Source organism: Lepisma saccharinum, chromosome 20 (assembly GCF_977018435.1).
Source record: "Lepisma saccharinum chromosome 20, izLepSacc3.1, whole genome shotgun sequence".
Lineage (NCBI taxonomy): Eukaryota > Metazoa > Arthropoda > Insecta > Zygentoma > Lepismatidae > Lepisma > Lepisma saccharinum.
Genome location: NC_139248.1, coordinates 36,026,882 through 36,045,024, shown reverse-complemented (window position 1 = coordinate 36,045,024; position 18,143 = coordinate 36,026,882). Strand labels below are relative to the sequence as shown.

Genomic DNA, 18,143 nt, shown 5'->3' with positions numbered 1-18,143 from the left:
TTTTATGTCTTTTAAAAAAAACATTACACACGGCTGGATCTCCCAACATTTTACTTACGACAGTGATTTTATGTCATATGGTAGAACTGTAGTTTGTGAGGAAAGTGTGAAGGGCGCCGAAAGTTCGGAGGAGGGGTCGCCGTAATGGATGCCCGCCCCCTCCAAGAGAACGTCTTTAATCCGCCACTGCCCTCTGTTCAACATAAGTTCTATTTTCCGAACTAGTGCAGTTTGAAGTTATCACGAACACGCATTTTCTGCAAGTAGCAGACTATTTTAAGTTAACAAACCAGCCTCCCGATCCGTGAGAGAACGAACTTCACGCATTGCATGAAAATCGACTTAATGATAAATTCACCAAGTTCACGACAGGACTTGTGGAACGGCCAGTGGCCATAACTCGTTTAACGCGTTAAACTCGTGCGACTTTCTGAACGGGTTATAATATTATTAAACACCTAAGATTATGAACGTCCTAGGGCTTGTAATCAACAGGCTGAGTTAGTTCACTACGAATTCTCCTGCGAGTATAAAGCGAATATGGAGTCCAATATGAAATTTTGATTTGATTTTGGTGTTTTAAGTCCACTTTATGTACAGTAAGGCTAATCTGGACTGGACCTACAGTTTAAAGTGTTCCTCCACCGGGTATCGATCCTAGGACCCCTTGATTACAAGGCGACGGTAATAGAATTATAGAATACCGACCAATTTTCAACACAGACTCAACATGATACATGTAAGTAGGAGTACGGGGACATCTCGGACATATACAAGCTCCACAGAGGATTATACTGACTGTGGTCTAAATGCAAGAGGGTCGCAATCTCTTCAGTCCAGGGTGTACTATGTGGTAGACCAGAACTTTTGAATGCCTCCAGAGAAGGTCACCCTGTTTTTACCTTTCTTTACAAAGTTTGAACATTGAATATTTGTGATGATTTTGTAAAGTTTCTTCCTTACTAGAGTTGACGAGTTGTGTATCTTTTTGGGTGATCTTGATTAGACTCCGTAGCGAGAGAGAGAGGGTGGAGGCTGAGACAGAGTGGGAGAGAATGGGAAGGTATGAGAGAAAGAGGGAGAGAGAAAGTGGCAGAGAAAGAATTAGAGAGAGTGTGTGAGAGAGACAGATAGAATTAGAGAGAGTATGTGTCTGTGTGTGTGTGTGTTTGTGTGTGTGTGTGTGTATGAGAGAGAGAGATAGAGAGTCAGAGACAGAGAGAATTAGAGAGTGTGAGAGAGAGAGAGAGAGAGAGAGAGAGAGAGAGAGAGACAGACAGACAGAGAGAGAGAAATAGAGGGAGAGAGAGAATGAGAGAAAGAGACAGTCAGAGACAGAGAGAGAATGAGGGACAGGGTGAGGAAAGGGGAGAGAGAGGAAAAAAATAGAGAGAGAGAGAAAGAGAATGGTACTACGTGGAAGACCATAACATTTGGATGGTCATCTTGTTTTCACCTTTCTTTACAAAGTTTGAACATTGATCATTTGCGAATCTTGCAGATTTTCTTTTACCACTTTATTCCCTTCTGAAACGCACAGGATCTAGACTTGGACAAAACAGGCAAGAGGGAGGACTATCTGGACAACATCTCCCTCCACTCCAGAACCAACATCAGCGACCCGAACCAGGTGAAGAAGAGAGACTACATCCCCAAGATCTACGCCTGCGCCACCATGTGGCACGAGACGAAGGACGAGATGATGGAGTTTCTCAAATCCATTTTGAGGATGGACGCGGACAACTCTGCCAGAAGAACCGCTCAGAAACTGCTCAATGTTGTCGATGAGGACTACTATGAATTTGAGAGTAAGTACATTGACTTACTTATGTGTTACATCCAGTTCGTTTTTTCCTGGGAAGAAATGGTTCGGTCTTCCTCAAGTTGGTTTGCTATTGTCATTGCGTTCATCCAAAGAGTTACCCAAAAAAGCTAAAGATGCCGGTATGGCGTATCGTTATGCACCGCCAGACAAATAGCACTGGTTATATCTACGAGTACATTCCGAAAAGTTTAACATGAAACAGTTCCCCCTGGAGGTCTCCCCGATGGCGTAGTGTTGAATCCATCGCCTTGTAATCAAGGGACCCCGGATTCGATACCTACCCGGTGGAGGCATTTAATGGTTCGGATCCCACTTTGAACTGTAGGTTTAGTCCCGATTTGCCTCCACGTGGGTTAACTCAGCTTGTACCCGCCCATCTCGGAGGGTAAAGTCGATTCTCCTTTTTATTGCCAGCTTACCAGACGTTTCTATTGGTGCAACACATATTCAGCTGATCGTGGTTAACTCCGAGTTTACTCGTACTCGCGCATGCGTAATACGTGAATATGACGTGGGCAAGATGACAGAGATATTAGACGCGTTGCTTTCCAATGTCCTTTTTCGCATGAATTACTCCATAGAGAAACTGATGTAATTCTGCCTCTATTGCACGCAACTTCCCCATCATTTTATCCATCATTGACGTCTGAGAAGAGGACCCCTGTCTACAAGTTGTGTTCAGAGCCGGACTGGCCCATCGGAACACCGGTAAAGATCCCTGTGCGCCCTCTTTCCATGGCGCCCTGTCTCCAAAAAGGGCGCCGAACTCAGTATACAGGCTGCAACCTAGTTTATGCTATTATCCTCAACTAAGACGTGTACATTTTAGATGAAACTCGGACAATGAAATTACGCTCTTATATGAAGCCTGTATTTTTTGGCCATAGATGGCAGCACAATACTCTATTTTTTTGTCGGTCAGAAACATCACGAAAAGCTATAAGTTGATAATTGTGATATACATTTTAGACGAAGTTTTTGAGTTATAAGAAACATTGGAAACACACTGTGTATAAATGATTGGATTATTATAATAATTTACAGTTTGAATTCAACTCTTTTAATATAATAGCTTCTTCATGAATTCATAAGAAATGCTCTCGACAAGTCAGTAAATGGCTTAGCTTTCCCTCAGGAATTTGTTTGTTATTTACAATAGTTTATTATATTCCACTGTAACTCGTGCAATACTACTAATCTTACCGAACGGTTAACTTTTTTGTAGGAGGCGGATGATATTTCACCCTATTTAACCCAAGAGACCGCCTACCAATGAAATTCCACCGTTCTATTGTTGCTCTCAGTCCGGCACAGCTTGTGTTCCCAGTTTTCAAAAAATATTAAACTGTTAGAATATCTTCCCCTATTACACGCTCTGCTTTCCCATGCGAAACTCGGGGCCTCCCCCATGGCGCAGTGATAGCGTCATTGCCTTGTAATCAAGGGGTCCCGGGTTCGATACCCGGTGGAGGCACAAGTGGTTCGGATCCCACTTTAAACTGTAGGTCCAGTCCCGATTAGCCTTACTGTGCATAAAGTGGACTTAAAACACCAACTCAAACCAAACCAAACCATGCGAAACTCCATGTGTAGAAGCAGGTTAGAAAGTAGTTTCGTGTAACAGCCATCGGCGTGTGTACTGAAGGGGTACCATGAGGACTTCCCCCTCTAATATTTTTACTCAGAAATTCAATGTAGAGGGATTTTATCACCGTTAATAAAATAAATATTCACTCTTAAAACTTGTGAAGCATTCTCAAGCCGATGGAAGTTCCAAACAACAATATAATTTGATATACGTGTATCAGTGGCCATGGGCGTAACTTGGGACCTACCTTTAGGGGGGACCAGGACCGAAAATTTTCCATCCCATTAAAAATAGCGTTGAGGACAATTTTTCTAAATATGTAAATTTCTTATTAAACTTTTAAAACCATTAATTATTTATTGAAAAATTAAGAAGCCGAATAGAAATTTTGAACACACTTTTGTTGTTTGACTTAGGAGATAAAATAGCATTCTCCTTTCTGCTTGCAAATATTAGTCCGTGGAGACTTATTATAACGTGCTCTTCCCCGCCTAGAAAAACTTGTTTCAAGTGTTGGAATTTTTTAATATTGAAGGAGTTAAGGTCGAACTGTTTCAACAATGGACAGATGACGATCGTGCACATTTGTTGATGCCAGAATTATTTAATATTATGCAAACTATCCACATTCATAAGTATTTAATTTAATATTTTAGGTATTTAAAGTAATACTTCACGTGGGAATTTACACATACTATTGTGAATATTCTTAAAACTGTAATGAAGTGGTTCCCAGGTTTGATACCCGGTGGTAGCCCATAGTGATTCGGATTCCACTTTAAACTGTAGATCCAGTCCCGATTAGTCTATCTGTACATAAAGTGGACTGAAACCAACAACTCAACAAGATAATTTAGGCATGACACAAAATGAAACTTTTCAGATTGATTGATTTGGTGTTTTAAGTCCACTTTATGCACAGTAAGGCTAATCGGAACTGGACATACAGTTTAAATTGTGGCATCCGAACCACTATGTGCCTCCACCGGGTATCAAACCCGGGACCCCTTGATTACAAGGCAACGACACTACCACTGTGCCATCGGGGAGGCCCCGCGGTGGCCGTGAACAGTAGGAGTCCCTCCATACAACACAATACTTCCAAAGTCCTGAAAACCTGGACAATACCTACTTTATAAAATTGACATTTGACCAATGTAGTTCTCTTTTCTACATTTCGGAGTATTTTCTGTCAGAGGGGCGGTAGTTTGCTCTTTGAATTTCTGGCATTTTTTAAAGAAAAGGAATCAGAGCTCAATCATTTATCCACGATGACGTCCAAAGGGAACGCTGGGGGGGGGGGGGGTATTCTGAATTATTTAATTATCATAATTTTGTCCCTTTATCCCCATTAAATAATAATATTTGTCAATAATACTGGTCTTGAGTTTTGTCCAGAATTTCAGTCCTTTGAAAACTCTGTGTCATGGTGTGCAAAATATTCAGTACTGTCTGAGGTTGTTCGCATGAATTTAGTTTTATCTTGCACAGTATAGTTAAACTATTTTCTTAGCTTGTAAGACACGTCGAAATGGCAGCCTGTGAAATATCTATTAATTTCTTTGCAGCAACTTTTGTCACTGCTGTCGAGCTGTTAATAGCTCTGGTGCATAATGGTTCTGTTATTTGAGAAGAAATAGTCCCAGTGACTCATCTAAAATTTCTCCTCTGTAAACGATCTCTTTTCTTAAAATACAAGTGATAGAATTACAGTAGTTTTTCGCTATCCATGTTGGGGAATTATATACTCAGCCACGCAAGAAATGTGGGCTTTTTAGACGGAAATTCCTTCCATTTTTGGAATCATGTGATATGTGGCATGCCCCAAGAGTATCTGTGAGGTCATAAAGCGAATATTGACCATAATACAATTTCCAATGCCCGCTTTAGAAGAAAGCATTTTCTCAGCAATTTTCTTAACATTTATTCCATGACCAAAAAGCTACCGCGTAAAGTGAGAAATGTTATGGCATTTCAGATGCCATGGCATATTTCATGCCATATCTCAACGATAGGCTCGGGCCGTAGCATGTTTCGTAGCGTAACCAATCAGAAGCGATCTCTAGGTCACGAGTCCAGTTGTAATGGCGGCCGCGTGAGATGTAAACAACGTATCACTTCACACTTTTAAACGACGATAGCTATTCAACCAAGAGGAATATCGCTTCGTGGTAAATAGTTTTAGGTAGAGAAGAATGGCACTGATTAAATACATACTTTACAACGTTTACTGTACACGCATGGAAAAATATTTTAGCTTTTTCAATTGTAAACACCGTGCACACAGCATTGACGGTGTAACTCGACTTGCCTTTCGTGCTATATGTATTGTACATTGTAATTGAAACAGCTAACAGAAATGTTCCATGAAATACTTTCGCGTAAAGAACTATCTGTTATAAGATTTTTGGAAGCATTTACATAGCATTTATGCTAGCAAAAATGTTAAAGGAAATGCTTTCGTCCAAATTCGGCTTATAGTGTTTCTTTCAATTGTAATGCATATTTTGATGTTTATGGTGCATATAAATTTACACCGCTAAATACCACATTTAGCACAAAAGTATGAGTGAAGCTTCTGGTTTTAATGAATTTCTCGAAGAGTTGCATCGGAGTAAAATTAATTTATAATTTTTGACCTACTAATATCATAGGTTTATTAAATATACAACACAGCAAGAAGGTGAAGTATATAATGTACAGTGTATTCGTCTCGAGCCTTTGAGAGCAAAAAAAAGAATGTTTGGAAGAATTAAATTTAAATTTTTAAAATATTCTCTTAAATGATGTTCCAAGATCACTGTTCTTATTATCATACATTCATGACATGAGTTCTGAAGTAATTTCTGTCTCTGACATTTTATGGGTGGCAAATACCTCTCTTTCACTGAAAGCCTGAAAATTTGGGGGGGGGGGCGATCGCCCTCCCCTTGCCCCACCAAGTTACGCCTATGTCAGTGGCTAAGTGAAATTGTGGAAAAATCTGGCACGAACTGAACAAAGTCTAGGACGAGATATTTTCGTAAGACTGCACAAATTCATTCTAATGTTGTACAAGCAGTGTTTCATATTTGTAAACTATCCAATATTTATAAACATATGTGCATTCACTTCGAAACCGTGTGTGTAGTGAACGTTTTAGTTAAAGAAGAGCTTTGAATATTCCTTTACTTACTGTTAGAGTAAATATAAGTTCCATATTCACATCAGAGGTATGACAGGCATAGAATCAAGCCTAAAATTACACTAAAATACACATTAATAGGATTTTCGAGGGAATTGACCCACCCTAGATACGCCACTGTTATATGGAGTTTAAAAACAGTGAGTTTTATCAAAGCTGTATAATGTAAATTTTTCTGTACAATTTCTATATTTATCTGACACGATAAATCTTTGAAATTTACATTTTCTGCATTCTGCAAAAGTATGTCTATATTGTGTAATTTAATTAGGGTGTTCTTAAATATGTATAAAAGAAATGTACTTCGTATTGTTATGACAAGAACTGCAATAAAGTTAAAGGGATTTAAATGTCTCTTGGGCTGCTGCCGGACCCTGTGGCCGACTGGTTAGCACATCGCGCTGCGACGCCAAGGGTCCCAGGTTCGAATCCCGCTCGGGCTTGGTTGTTTGTGAATGTCCATTCATCAATTTCATCATTTCATCACTCATCCCCATCTTCGCAAATTAGCCAAGAGGCACAAAACATGAAGTAAAATAAACTAAATCAATCAATCAATCAAATATTAGGCTGCTCTTGCAATCAACCACTGTCAATAAGAAAGTGAGAGAACCAAAATAATACATCAGGAATAATAATACAAAAAATAATAAATAAAAATAATAATAAGTGTCAATGATACAAAAGCAGAAAAAGTTACATTATAATACAAACAGTTACGTTCTGGTTTGGAAAAGAGAAATTACAATATGACTTAATAAGTAGCACATATTAATTGTAATAAAAATAATGATTTGATCACTGTTAAGCATCACTTGTGTTTGTCTCGCAGCACATATTTTCTTCGATGACTCCTTCCAATTGGACGACGACGACGAAAGCGTTGTCAACGACTTCGTCAAACTGTTGATCGAATCGATAGAGGATTCTGTGAAGAAAGTCTACAATAAGGGAATAAAGATCCGTCCGCCGACCAAATTCCCGACTCCCTACGGAGGGCGCCTGGTGTGGCTCCTGCCTGGGAAGACGAAGATCATCACTCACCTCAAGGACCAGTCCAAAATCAGGAAGAAGAAGCGATGGAGTCAGGTGGGTAATTGCATGTCTAAATCTCGATCGACCAAAGAACCAACTTTTCTGTCGGAAGCCAAGGAGATCACATGAACCCTTGAACCAATCGGCTTGGTCCAGTTGCCATGGTGAGGGGAAATTCTTGTGGTATTTTGCTTTGCCAAACTTATGCCTGACAGCAAAAGTTTTCGCAACAGGAGGCAAAGGTACCCCAGCGATGCGAAGTCACGGCTAAGAATAACGGTCGCCACCAAGTAGAAGGCAGAGGTGGTCATTTTTGTTCAACCTCCCTGCCTTCACACTCGCGGTTCACCTTCGCCCTCGCCCTCACCATCACGGATTGCCTTCGCCCTCACCCTCACACGCCTTTAGCACCACGACTTGCCTTTAACCCTCACCGTCACGACTCTCCTTACACCCTCACCCTCACGACTAGCCTTTTACCCTCATCCTCACGACTCGCCTTTAGCCCTCACCCTCCCGGATTGGCTTCGCCCTCACCCTCACCCCCACAACTAGCCTTTAACCTTCCCCCTCGCCCCACGACTCGCCTCTAACCGTCACCCTCATAGATTGCCTTCGCCCTCACCTTCACGACTCGCCTATCACCCGCACCCACACGGATTAACTTCACCCTCACCCTCACGACTCGCCTTTCACCCTCACACACCCTTACCCTCACTACTCGCATTTCCTCCTTACCCTCACGGATTAACTTCGAGCTTACCCTCACAGATTAACTTCGCGCTCACCCTCACGGACTGATTTCGGCCTGACCCTCACAAGTCTTCGGAGGGTGAGGGTGAGGTCTAACCTCATGAGGGTTAGCCTCCGGAGGGTGACCAACTCTGGTAGAAAGCGAATGGGTCTCTCATTATCTGTCTCTTCCTGAACTGCGAGCTGAGGGTGCACGTCGACAGCAGGTGCTGTGTACAACTGGACAAAATCAGGCGTGTGGCAACAGCGCTTTTTTCCTCCTTGAAACTCCCACCTCTGGAGGCGAAAAGTCTGGCTTTCTTGAAGTTTGTTCTTTGGTCGATCGGGCTTCAGGGACACTTCCCTCGTTTCATATGCTCCTTATGCACATATCCCAAGCATGTCACTTACAGTGGCGGCGAATGGGTTCCAAAACTGAGGGGGCAAGGAAATATCAATATAAGGCTTAGGCTTTAGATGCCACTGCGGGGTAAAAAGTGACAAAAAGTTGAGGCGAAGCAAATGCCCCCTTGACCTCCTAGTCCCTACTAGTTAGTTGACACAGAACAAACCAAACTGTTTCGTACTTTGAGTGTCGCAGGAAGCAGGTGTGTGTGTAGGGGTGGGGTACAGAGGTACATTCCACACGCATTTTTTTTTTGGAAGTTTCCTCTCATGTGAACATTGGTAGAGTCGTCTCGCGTCACGACTTGCGCAGAGCCTTGTTTTCGTTCCCTTGCTCCAGAGATGGCCGGGACAGAGTATCGTACTGTGACATAGATGAACAGAAGGAAGATTCGGGGATCAAACCTGGAGCCTTTTAGATTAAAGTAATTATTCTATTGGGGGTTAGCGGTAGCTCGTAAGCTCTCGCTTGGCTGCATCTGCTAACTGCAGGAGGTACCTGAATAAACTTAAATTTACAGAACCCTTTATAAAATGGCAACTCTCATGATTTGGGTTACTATGACCTTAAGTCTGCATTGGCATAGGATGGCATTATAAAAGTATATTACCTGTCTCTCTTTAGAATCGTGGACCGTAGTGAGTAAGTGGTGATTAGGTAAGCACGCGAAATCAAATCTGTTAATTAACGCTAAGGAACGTTGATATTGATGAATGCCGTAACTCGAAATATAAATATCATAATTGGGCTTAACGTTTCAACAGCAGATATAATATAAATACACATGAAATTTTAGGTATTAAAATTTGTCATGAGCTATAAAATGAATGAGTAGGAGGAATATTCAACTGTCCATCAAAGCAATAGCTCAGAGAGGGTAAAAAAATATAACATCAACAAAAAATATCTCGCTAACATGTGAGAAACATCCGCGCCGTGCTCTCTTAATTGTGTCCAGTTAAATCATTATAAGTTGGCTTTGCCTAACTTTTGGGTGCTTGAAACAGAAATATATATTTATAATATGTGTACGTACTGATTCATCTCAGTAAAGCCTTTTCATTGGCTTAAAACATCTTACACTCTGCCCTAGCAGACTGCTTTATTTATCTATATATGCGCTTTATTCACCATTATTCATTTCTCGGCCTATTTATGCATATAACTAAAGCACCTTTTATTTCTAAACCAGAATCCACTAATTAATCGAGCTGTTTATACTCTGAACTAATGGTAGCGTCACTCTAACTACGTACGACCGGCGTACAGTAGCGGACATAAATGCTGCTTCATTGCCAGAAGTATAATAAGCGTTTCATTTCTTCACATGTCAACACATAGTTTAATAAAACAATTTAGTCCTTAATTAAGGTGACGTAAGGCAAAACGACTGACTCGTGAATTCCTCGACTATCTCCTGAAGCTAAGCATCCTTCTTTGAGGAGCTAGGAGCATTGTGTCATTACGAATATAAATGAGTCGACCGCGGAACCTTGTTCGTTCCCAAAACTACATTTATTTAAAATTAATATCCTCTTGGCAATAATCTGAACAGTTTATAGCTCATGCATTTTTGATCATCGACAAGTTACGGTCAGTTTTGAACGAAAATAAATTTTAACTTTAAAGATCTTTAATTAATAAACAACAAAAAAAAAAAAATGACTCAGCATACTCGCTGCTGGACTCAGTGAATACATAGTACAAATTAGTCGGAGTCAAGACTAAATTATTTTCCTCCTTAGCAATAATCTTACTATTCACTTTTAGTTAAGGATATAATTAATTAAAATACGTGAAAGGTAAAACTGAAACATGATCTGAGCAAAATTATCGCGAACATAGAATGTAAAAAAGTCGTTCACATAATGTCTGTAGCTTACTGCACTGTTATATCACTTATCACATAAATCACGTACAAAAGTAATGTAAAAAAATCATTCTAAATTTTGCGTCAAAGGATCATCAAATTTGAATGTGTAGTTTTCAAAAGTAGATTAAATCCTGGAAATGATGAAAAGTTTCCAGATGGGAGATCTGTCATAGCCAGCCTACCGGGTTCGCGAACGAACCACAGGTCTACCAGGAGCGAAGCGATAGGGAAACGTCCAAGGACGTCCCTGGACCGGCCGCATTTTTGGCAAAATGGGCCTCCCTAAAGTCCGACAACACCTTCCGCGACGCGGAATGACGGACGCTCCCGATACCGTAGTGCCAGCCTGACGCGGATAACCGCGACGAAGCAAGGGCGCAGGGCTGTACCCAGATCGCCCGCGGCTATGGAAGAAAACATTCTATTTTCTTTTCCTCCGCATTGTATTGCGTGTGACTGCGGCGGTGATTAGCCTATCAGGGTGGGAAGTGACTCAAATTTCAACATCTTACATAATTAACATTCGTATCGTCGCTGCCAATTTCTATATAAGACTTTCACGTTCACCAATGTAAGTTTAGATAGCTCCAATACGTGCAATTTGAAATAACATTAGTTACCGTTGATAGTGCACTAATTACTCTAATTTGGAAGAAAGGGTGAATCTCCTGTTGTTAAAGGGGTTCGCTGTTGACTGTTATTTCACACATTTTCATCACATCCCTTTGTGTCAAAAGAAAAGCCAAATCGTTGGGTTAGGGAGGGGGGCTAAATGACGTTAATTTTCATCACATTTTGTATAGAAATTGATGAAATTCCGCACCTGCACCACGTCTTGTGACACAGGTGAACCTCGAAAGGTTCGGGGATCACTGTTAAAGTGTGCGACTAGTTTTCCACAATATCATCACTCTCTTGGGTTGGCAAAGAAATGCCCGTTGCATGTATTGCAAGATGAAATAAATAAAGGCTGATACCACCATTACGTGGAAAATTAACGGTCTATTCTCATCGCATTTCCGGAAAGGAAATGGATGAGAGGCCCAATTCGCACCTCTACCACGTACTGTGACATAGATGAACAGAAGGAAGATTCGGGGATCAAACCTGGAGCCTTTTAGATTAAAGTAATTATTCTATTGGGGGTTAGCGGTAGCTCGTAAGTTCTCGCTTGGCTGCATCTGCTAACTGCAGGAGGTACCTGAATAAACTTAAATTTACAGAACCCTTTATAAAATGGCAACTCTCATGATTTGGGTTACTATGACCTTAAGTCTGCATTGGCATAGGATGGCATTATAAAAGTATATTACCTGTCTCTCTTTAGAATCGTGGACCGAAGAGTTTCTAAAGTAACTGTCACTTGCTTGCTGAAGTTCGCCTCTTAAATTCTCACTCAGCTTCGCTGCACTCCACTTCCAAACAAGTTTCTGAAAGTCTGCATCCAGCCTCAATCTCCTTCAAAATCCAACTCACTCTCCTCTCTCCAAAACTCAAAAAAACCCTTTTCTTCCTCCCGAACCACTCTCCTGTTCTCTTCCAAAACTCAAGCCCAACTCCCCTGTCTCTCCCGAGCCAGATCCAACTTGCCTTCCTCCTAATCAAAACTCCTCCCCTTTTTCTCTCTCATCAATTTTCCTTTGCAAATATTGGCGAATGCTTTTCGCTGAGCTGGTGCTGAAGTTAACACTTTCCTATACTTCCTGTCAGGCTGCCTAGCTACACGTAACTCGAAAATGAAAATGAGGGATACGTAACGGTATACTAAAGTTGAAATAGCTTCTAACCGTGTCCACAAAGAGTGAAAAATTAGCGTATCAATATACACTGTATATAAAAACGAACAGTAACCGTATTACTAAATTTGTTGACCTTGTACGCCCTTCCCATAATATTTGACAGACCCAAGATAATGCGTTCAAAGTACCTCGTTTTTTGTAACTAAACGCAGAAAGTTTCACAGAACTAATGATGCTGTGGTAGTTACCTTACTTGATCTGTGCTCTTGGCAAACTTTACGTGTGAGTATAAATTGTTTAAAATGAGAGTAAAGCTATGTGAATGAGGCCGAGAGCTTTATATATTTATATTTTTTATTTGCTTCATTTTACTTCGCTTTTTGTGCCACTTTGGGCTAATTTGCAAAGATGGAGATGAGTGATGACATGATGAAATTCATGAATGGACACTCACAAACATCCACACCAAGGCCGGGATTCGAACCCGGGACCAAGATCTTTATACAAGGGTTGGATAAAAAGTAATGGCAACACTGTTATAATTGCTACTTGACTGTATTGGCAGAGGAGCACGTGTTACATTCCTTCAATGTAATCGCCCCCCCCCCATCTCTACGACCTTCTGCCACACGTATGGATGGCGTCGTACACCGTCAGCGCGTCCATCTCTGTCGATGTCCCGCAGTGACCGCCCTATAGCACGTATGATGGCTTCGCGCGTGTCGTAGTGCTTCCCGCCCAGTGGTTCCTTCATTTTGGCAAAAAGGTCGTAATCACACGGTCTCATACCGGTGAATACGGCAGATGTTCCAGTACCTCCCACTACCAGTTATGCAGGAGCGCCGTCACATTGTTCGCAGTGTGACACCTTGCATTGTCAAGCAGCTTCCTTCTTAATGCGAGACGAAGGTGGTGTTGCAAGAAGGTGCAGAAGTAGGCTGTGTTGACCGTCTGCCTGAGAGACGTTGTTCTTCTTGCCTAAACATATTGTTAGGGCGCTTGCACTCTCGTCCTCTGCTTCAGAGCACTGCTGTTTTTGACTGAAAAACATACAATCGCTCCCACTCACTATACTTCCTCGTCGGACATTCCTTTATCAACCACGAAACGGTTGTGGCGCTGTGACTCACCCCTTTCACGGGACAGCAGTGTTGCCATTACTTTTTATCCAACCCTTGTACATTCCGGAATTGTACCTACATATTTTCAAAGCGTTTCTAAAATGATATTGAAATTAAGGAAAGATGGGTAGCAAGTATCTATTTTTATTAATGTGAATCCGGTATTTACAATCCAGAATCATTTGGGTTTTTTATAAGCAAGTACTAAACTTTCATTTCACATTTAAAGAGATTCATCTTCTTTTTCATTGTGGGCTCACAATACAAGAATGGGGGTGTAGGGGGCGACCTTCTGGTAAGGCGTCCAAAAGTCAAGCTCCCTTTCCCGTAGTACACCTTGGACTGCATTTTGCAGAAGAACTAGGCTCTGGCGACTGGCACTTTGGCCAGTATAATTTTGTGTGTGTTGTCCTGTTTTCTGTCCTTGTGTGTGCTGAGTGCCCCTATACAGCCTCAGCTTTTGACGAGTCAGAATATTTTAATATTTTAGTAACACGACACTGCAATTATGCTATTTTAGTTATGGTCAGGGGCTGGACTCCGTATAATGTAACGGGTGCAAAATAGTTTCAGTGCTGACGCACCCAAAATTTTAAATTCAAATTCAAAAACAATACAAGAATGAAATCAAGTTTGCTGGTGTCAACAATTTTGAGAGGAATGTTGTCAGAAATACGAGGGTCACTATTTATATTTTGAGCCTAATAATGAAAACTGATTTATTGTTTTTCGAAGAATTCTCCTTTATGGTCAATACACTTTTGCATTCGTTCGAACCATTTGTCAAAGCAGTTTTTCCAATCTTCTTGAGACACCTCCATAATATGGTTTTTGAACGCATCAACGGCGTCTTCCGCCGACGAAAATCGTTATCCACGCAATTTATTCTTGACATTCGGGAACAAGAAGAAGTCATTGGGTGCCAAATCAGGACTGTACGGCGGATGACCTATCAATTCGATTTTTTGACTGTTCATAAAGTCGGTTGTTAGACGAGATGTGTGACAGCTGGCATTGTCTTGATGAAGAATGATCCGACGGCGTTTGTTTGTTTTCCGTATTTGACCGAAGACCTCTGGCAAACAAATTGTTGTGTCCCATTTAGAGTTGACCGTTCTACGTTCCTCTAAAGGCACAGTTGCCACATGACCAGTTTTCCCGAAAAAAACAGGCGACCATTTGTTTCGATGTGCTTCGAGCGCGAACAACTTTTGTTGGATTGGGTTCATCTTGAAACACCCATACAGTCGACTGCTGTTTACGTTCCGGCTCATATGCATATATCCATGATTCGTCACCTGTTACAATCTTAAATACGTCTTTTGAAGCACCACGATTGTATTTATTGAGCATTTGTTTGCACCAATTGACGCGAGCGTCTTTTTGAGTTTTTGTCAAATTGTGTGGGATCCAACGAGAACATACCTTTCTCACAGCTAAATGATCATGTAATATTTTATATATGTTGGTGGAACTAATGCCTATGGTTGCCTCAATCTCACAGTATGTCACATGGCGATCTTGCAGCATTAGGTTTTGCACAGCATCAATGTTTTCTTGAACAACAACTGATTTTGGACGACCTTCGCGAATCTCGTCAGTGAGCGAATGGCGGCCACGATTAAATTCGTTATACCAGCGTTTCACAGTGGCAAAGGATGGTGCTTCATCGCCAAACGTGGAAGTAAGTTGATCGATGCACTCTTGTCTTCATAATCCACGTCGAAAATCGTAAAAAATCATCGCACGAAAATGTTCACGAGTTAATTCCATTTTATTGTTGTCGCGCAATCTCCAAGGCAACATAAACAACTCAAATGAAGCTATTGACAAAACATTTGAAGTGCGTTATGGTCAATAATGCCAGACGATTCCGTGCAAAAGTCAAATCGCGCCTAACTTCAATCAGTGTTGCCAAGGCTCAAAATATAAATAGTGACCCTCGTATGTGCGAAAACTGTGAGAATATATGCTGGGTACGTTTCCAAAGACTCATATGTATATTCACTAAAACCAATGCTACAGTTTGTCTTGGGAAACTGTGGAACAAAGCCGCACATAACGGTAGAAAAGAGGAGAAAGCAAATGGGCGTAACAAAACAGTGCGCGCTGCTCACGCGGTCATTGGTCGAGCTCTCTCGAGTCAGTACTTGCGCAGAGGACGTGTATTTGATCGCTTGCTCCACAGATTCCCGAGACAGAGTGTACACAGTGGCAGTGATTAGGGGGGCGAGGGGACAACTGCCCCCCACACTTTTCGGCACTTTTGCCCCCGCACTATGCTAAACCTTATATACAAATGGAAATATACTGTCTTTGCCCGCAGTTTTGGCATCTTGCACCCTCCCCCTGGTTTCGGAACCCAATAGCCGCCACTGAGTGTACACATAATGTTATGTTCCTAATGTTTACTTTACCGTCATATAGGTGATGTACATGTACTACTTGCTTGGTTACCGCCTCATGGACAGAAGCATCCCTGTGTGTCGCAAACACGTCATCGCCGAGAACACTTACATCCTTGCTCTTGACGGAGACATCGACTTCCAGCCGGACGCGGTGAGGAAATTGGTTGACTTGATGGCGAAGAATAAGGACCTGGGAGCTGCCTGCGGAAGAATACACCCTGTTGGATCAGGTACTATTTGTGGCACCCTTTGAAACGTTGGCGTGCCCAATGAAAGCTTGGTGGAGGTAATACCCACACTTTGGTCAAGTACTCCTTTAAAAAAAGGCAATTCTACTGCTGACTGGTGGCCTTCAGGCGCAGGCGTGAAGCTCGCACCGCACACAGTGCTCGCTGGCCTTCACTATGTGCAAGCGAGTTGATTTTGGTTTCAGATTACTACGTTCTATAGACCAACATATTATACATTAGAGTCAATGCTGGGCCAAAATAAAATCGTCGGTCATGAATTCATTGCAATAAGATGCAATAATAAGAGTGCAACTGGTAAAAAATAAATTTAACCATGGTTATCTTACTTAAATGAATTTTAACTATGATACCTCATTCAATTCTTGTTTTCACCACTAACATTATATTTAACTTACTCATTTGTTAAACTAAGTAGTTTCACCTACAGGCATTTCATAAAATTAGTTTTAACTGTCGTTACAATTATGGGCGTAACTTGGGACTAACTTTCAAGGGGCACAGTCGAACCTGGGGCTTAAATGTGGGAGGGGAGAATCGAACATTTTTCTACACCTTAAAAATATCATCCAGGATAAATTTTCTAACTGTTACATTTGTGAAATCATAAAAATTACTCATTACTTTCCTCCTACGTCTACATTTTAATAAACATGAACATTTAGGAGGGGCAGTAGAATGACAGCATTTTGTTCCTACGCGTCAGCAAAAATTTGATGCGCCTGGTGTTACGTTACATCCGGTTGTAGCGGGCCACGAGTGATTTTATTGTTGAGTCAGCAGAACGTGTCTGATCACCTTGAAGACATCGGAAGCGGTGGGGGGAGGGGGGTCAATGGGTTTGTCACGTTGTTTCTTGATGTATGCTAAACTAACACGTGCGTATGTTTGTGTGTGTGTGGAGGAAATGCGCGCGCAACCATTGCGTATGATTCAAAGACATGAAGAAATGATTTAAAGATGGCGCCGAAGGTGCTTTACCCCCGAAAGTTTAGCGGCTAAGGTTATTGCTCTGTAAAACAAGAGGCGTCGAGGGTTCGATTCCTGGTAGAGTCAATATTGATTGGTTGATAGATTGAGTTAGTTTTTTTAAGTCTGTTTTATGCACGGCAAAACTAATCAGGATTGGAGCTACAGTTGAAAAGTGGTGATTCGGACCACTATGTGCCTCCACCGAGTATCGAACCTGGGACCCGTTGATTACAAGGCGACGATGTCAATATTGAATGGTCTCGATTAGCCTGTGTGTAAATAAAGGCAACAAAATGGTTGAGTTCGAAAATCGAGTTGGGTTAGTGGTTAATGTTGTCACCTGGCAATGAAGAGGTCGCGGGTTCGATTCTCTAGGTAGTTAAATTAGGCCAATTGTTTTGTCCCGCCATTATAGGTCCCGATTAGTCCATCTGTGCATAAATAGTATTTGAATAAAATCAAAATGGCGGCCGCGTTTTGTGTTTAGCGGCGGCGGCGACCGGGGGCGCGGGGCGGCGCGGGGTGGCGCGGCGCGGCGCGGCGCGGGGGGTGTTTTTTATTCCGCGAGATGTTTTAACCAAGTGGTTGAGGGTTCGATTCCCAATGTTGGTGAAAATTGGATATTCAATTGTATTTGTTTAAAAGTTCCGATTAGCTTTTTGTGCACAAAGAGAAAATGAACTAATTGGAAATAGGATGTTTATGCTGTAATGAAAAGGTCCCCGGGTTCGATTCACAATGTCAAATTGGCAGATAATGATGTTGTTTAAAAATAAAAAACAAGTGTGTTGAGTCCCCATTAGTATTTATGCAGGAACAGATATTAAAAATCAAAACAAAATGACTGTGACTGGTGTTTAGTATTCGAAAGGTTCCAGGTTCGAGTTCCTAGTTTTAATTTTTTTTTTTTAGTTTACAGAATTAGTCCCCATTTATTGCGTTTTGGCGAACACGTTCTCCCCCTTTGTGGCATTTGGACATGTTGGAGATATACATAGAAATTGTTGTCAAA

General features: G+C 41.5%; 1 protein-coding gene across 1 annotated transcript in view; it reads left to right on the top strand.

Moving 5' to 3' along the window:
* Positions 1-18,143, top strand: part of LOC146003227 (chitin synthase chs-2-like) — a 133,723-nt gene that overhangs the window by 50,254 nt on the left and 65,326 nt on the right. The window contains exons 9-11 of the mRNA XM_083141395.1: positions 1,541-1,808; positions 7,430-7,686; positions 15,931-16,141. Of these exons, the coding sequence (XP_082997521.1) occupies positions 1,541-1,808; positions 7,430-7,686; positions 15,931-16,141 (736 nt within the window). The remainder of the gene's footprint in view (positions 1-1,540; positions 1,809-7,429; positions 7,687-15,930; positions 16,142-18,143) is intronic.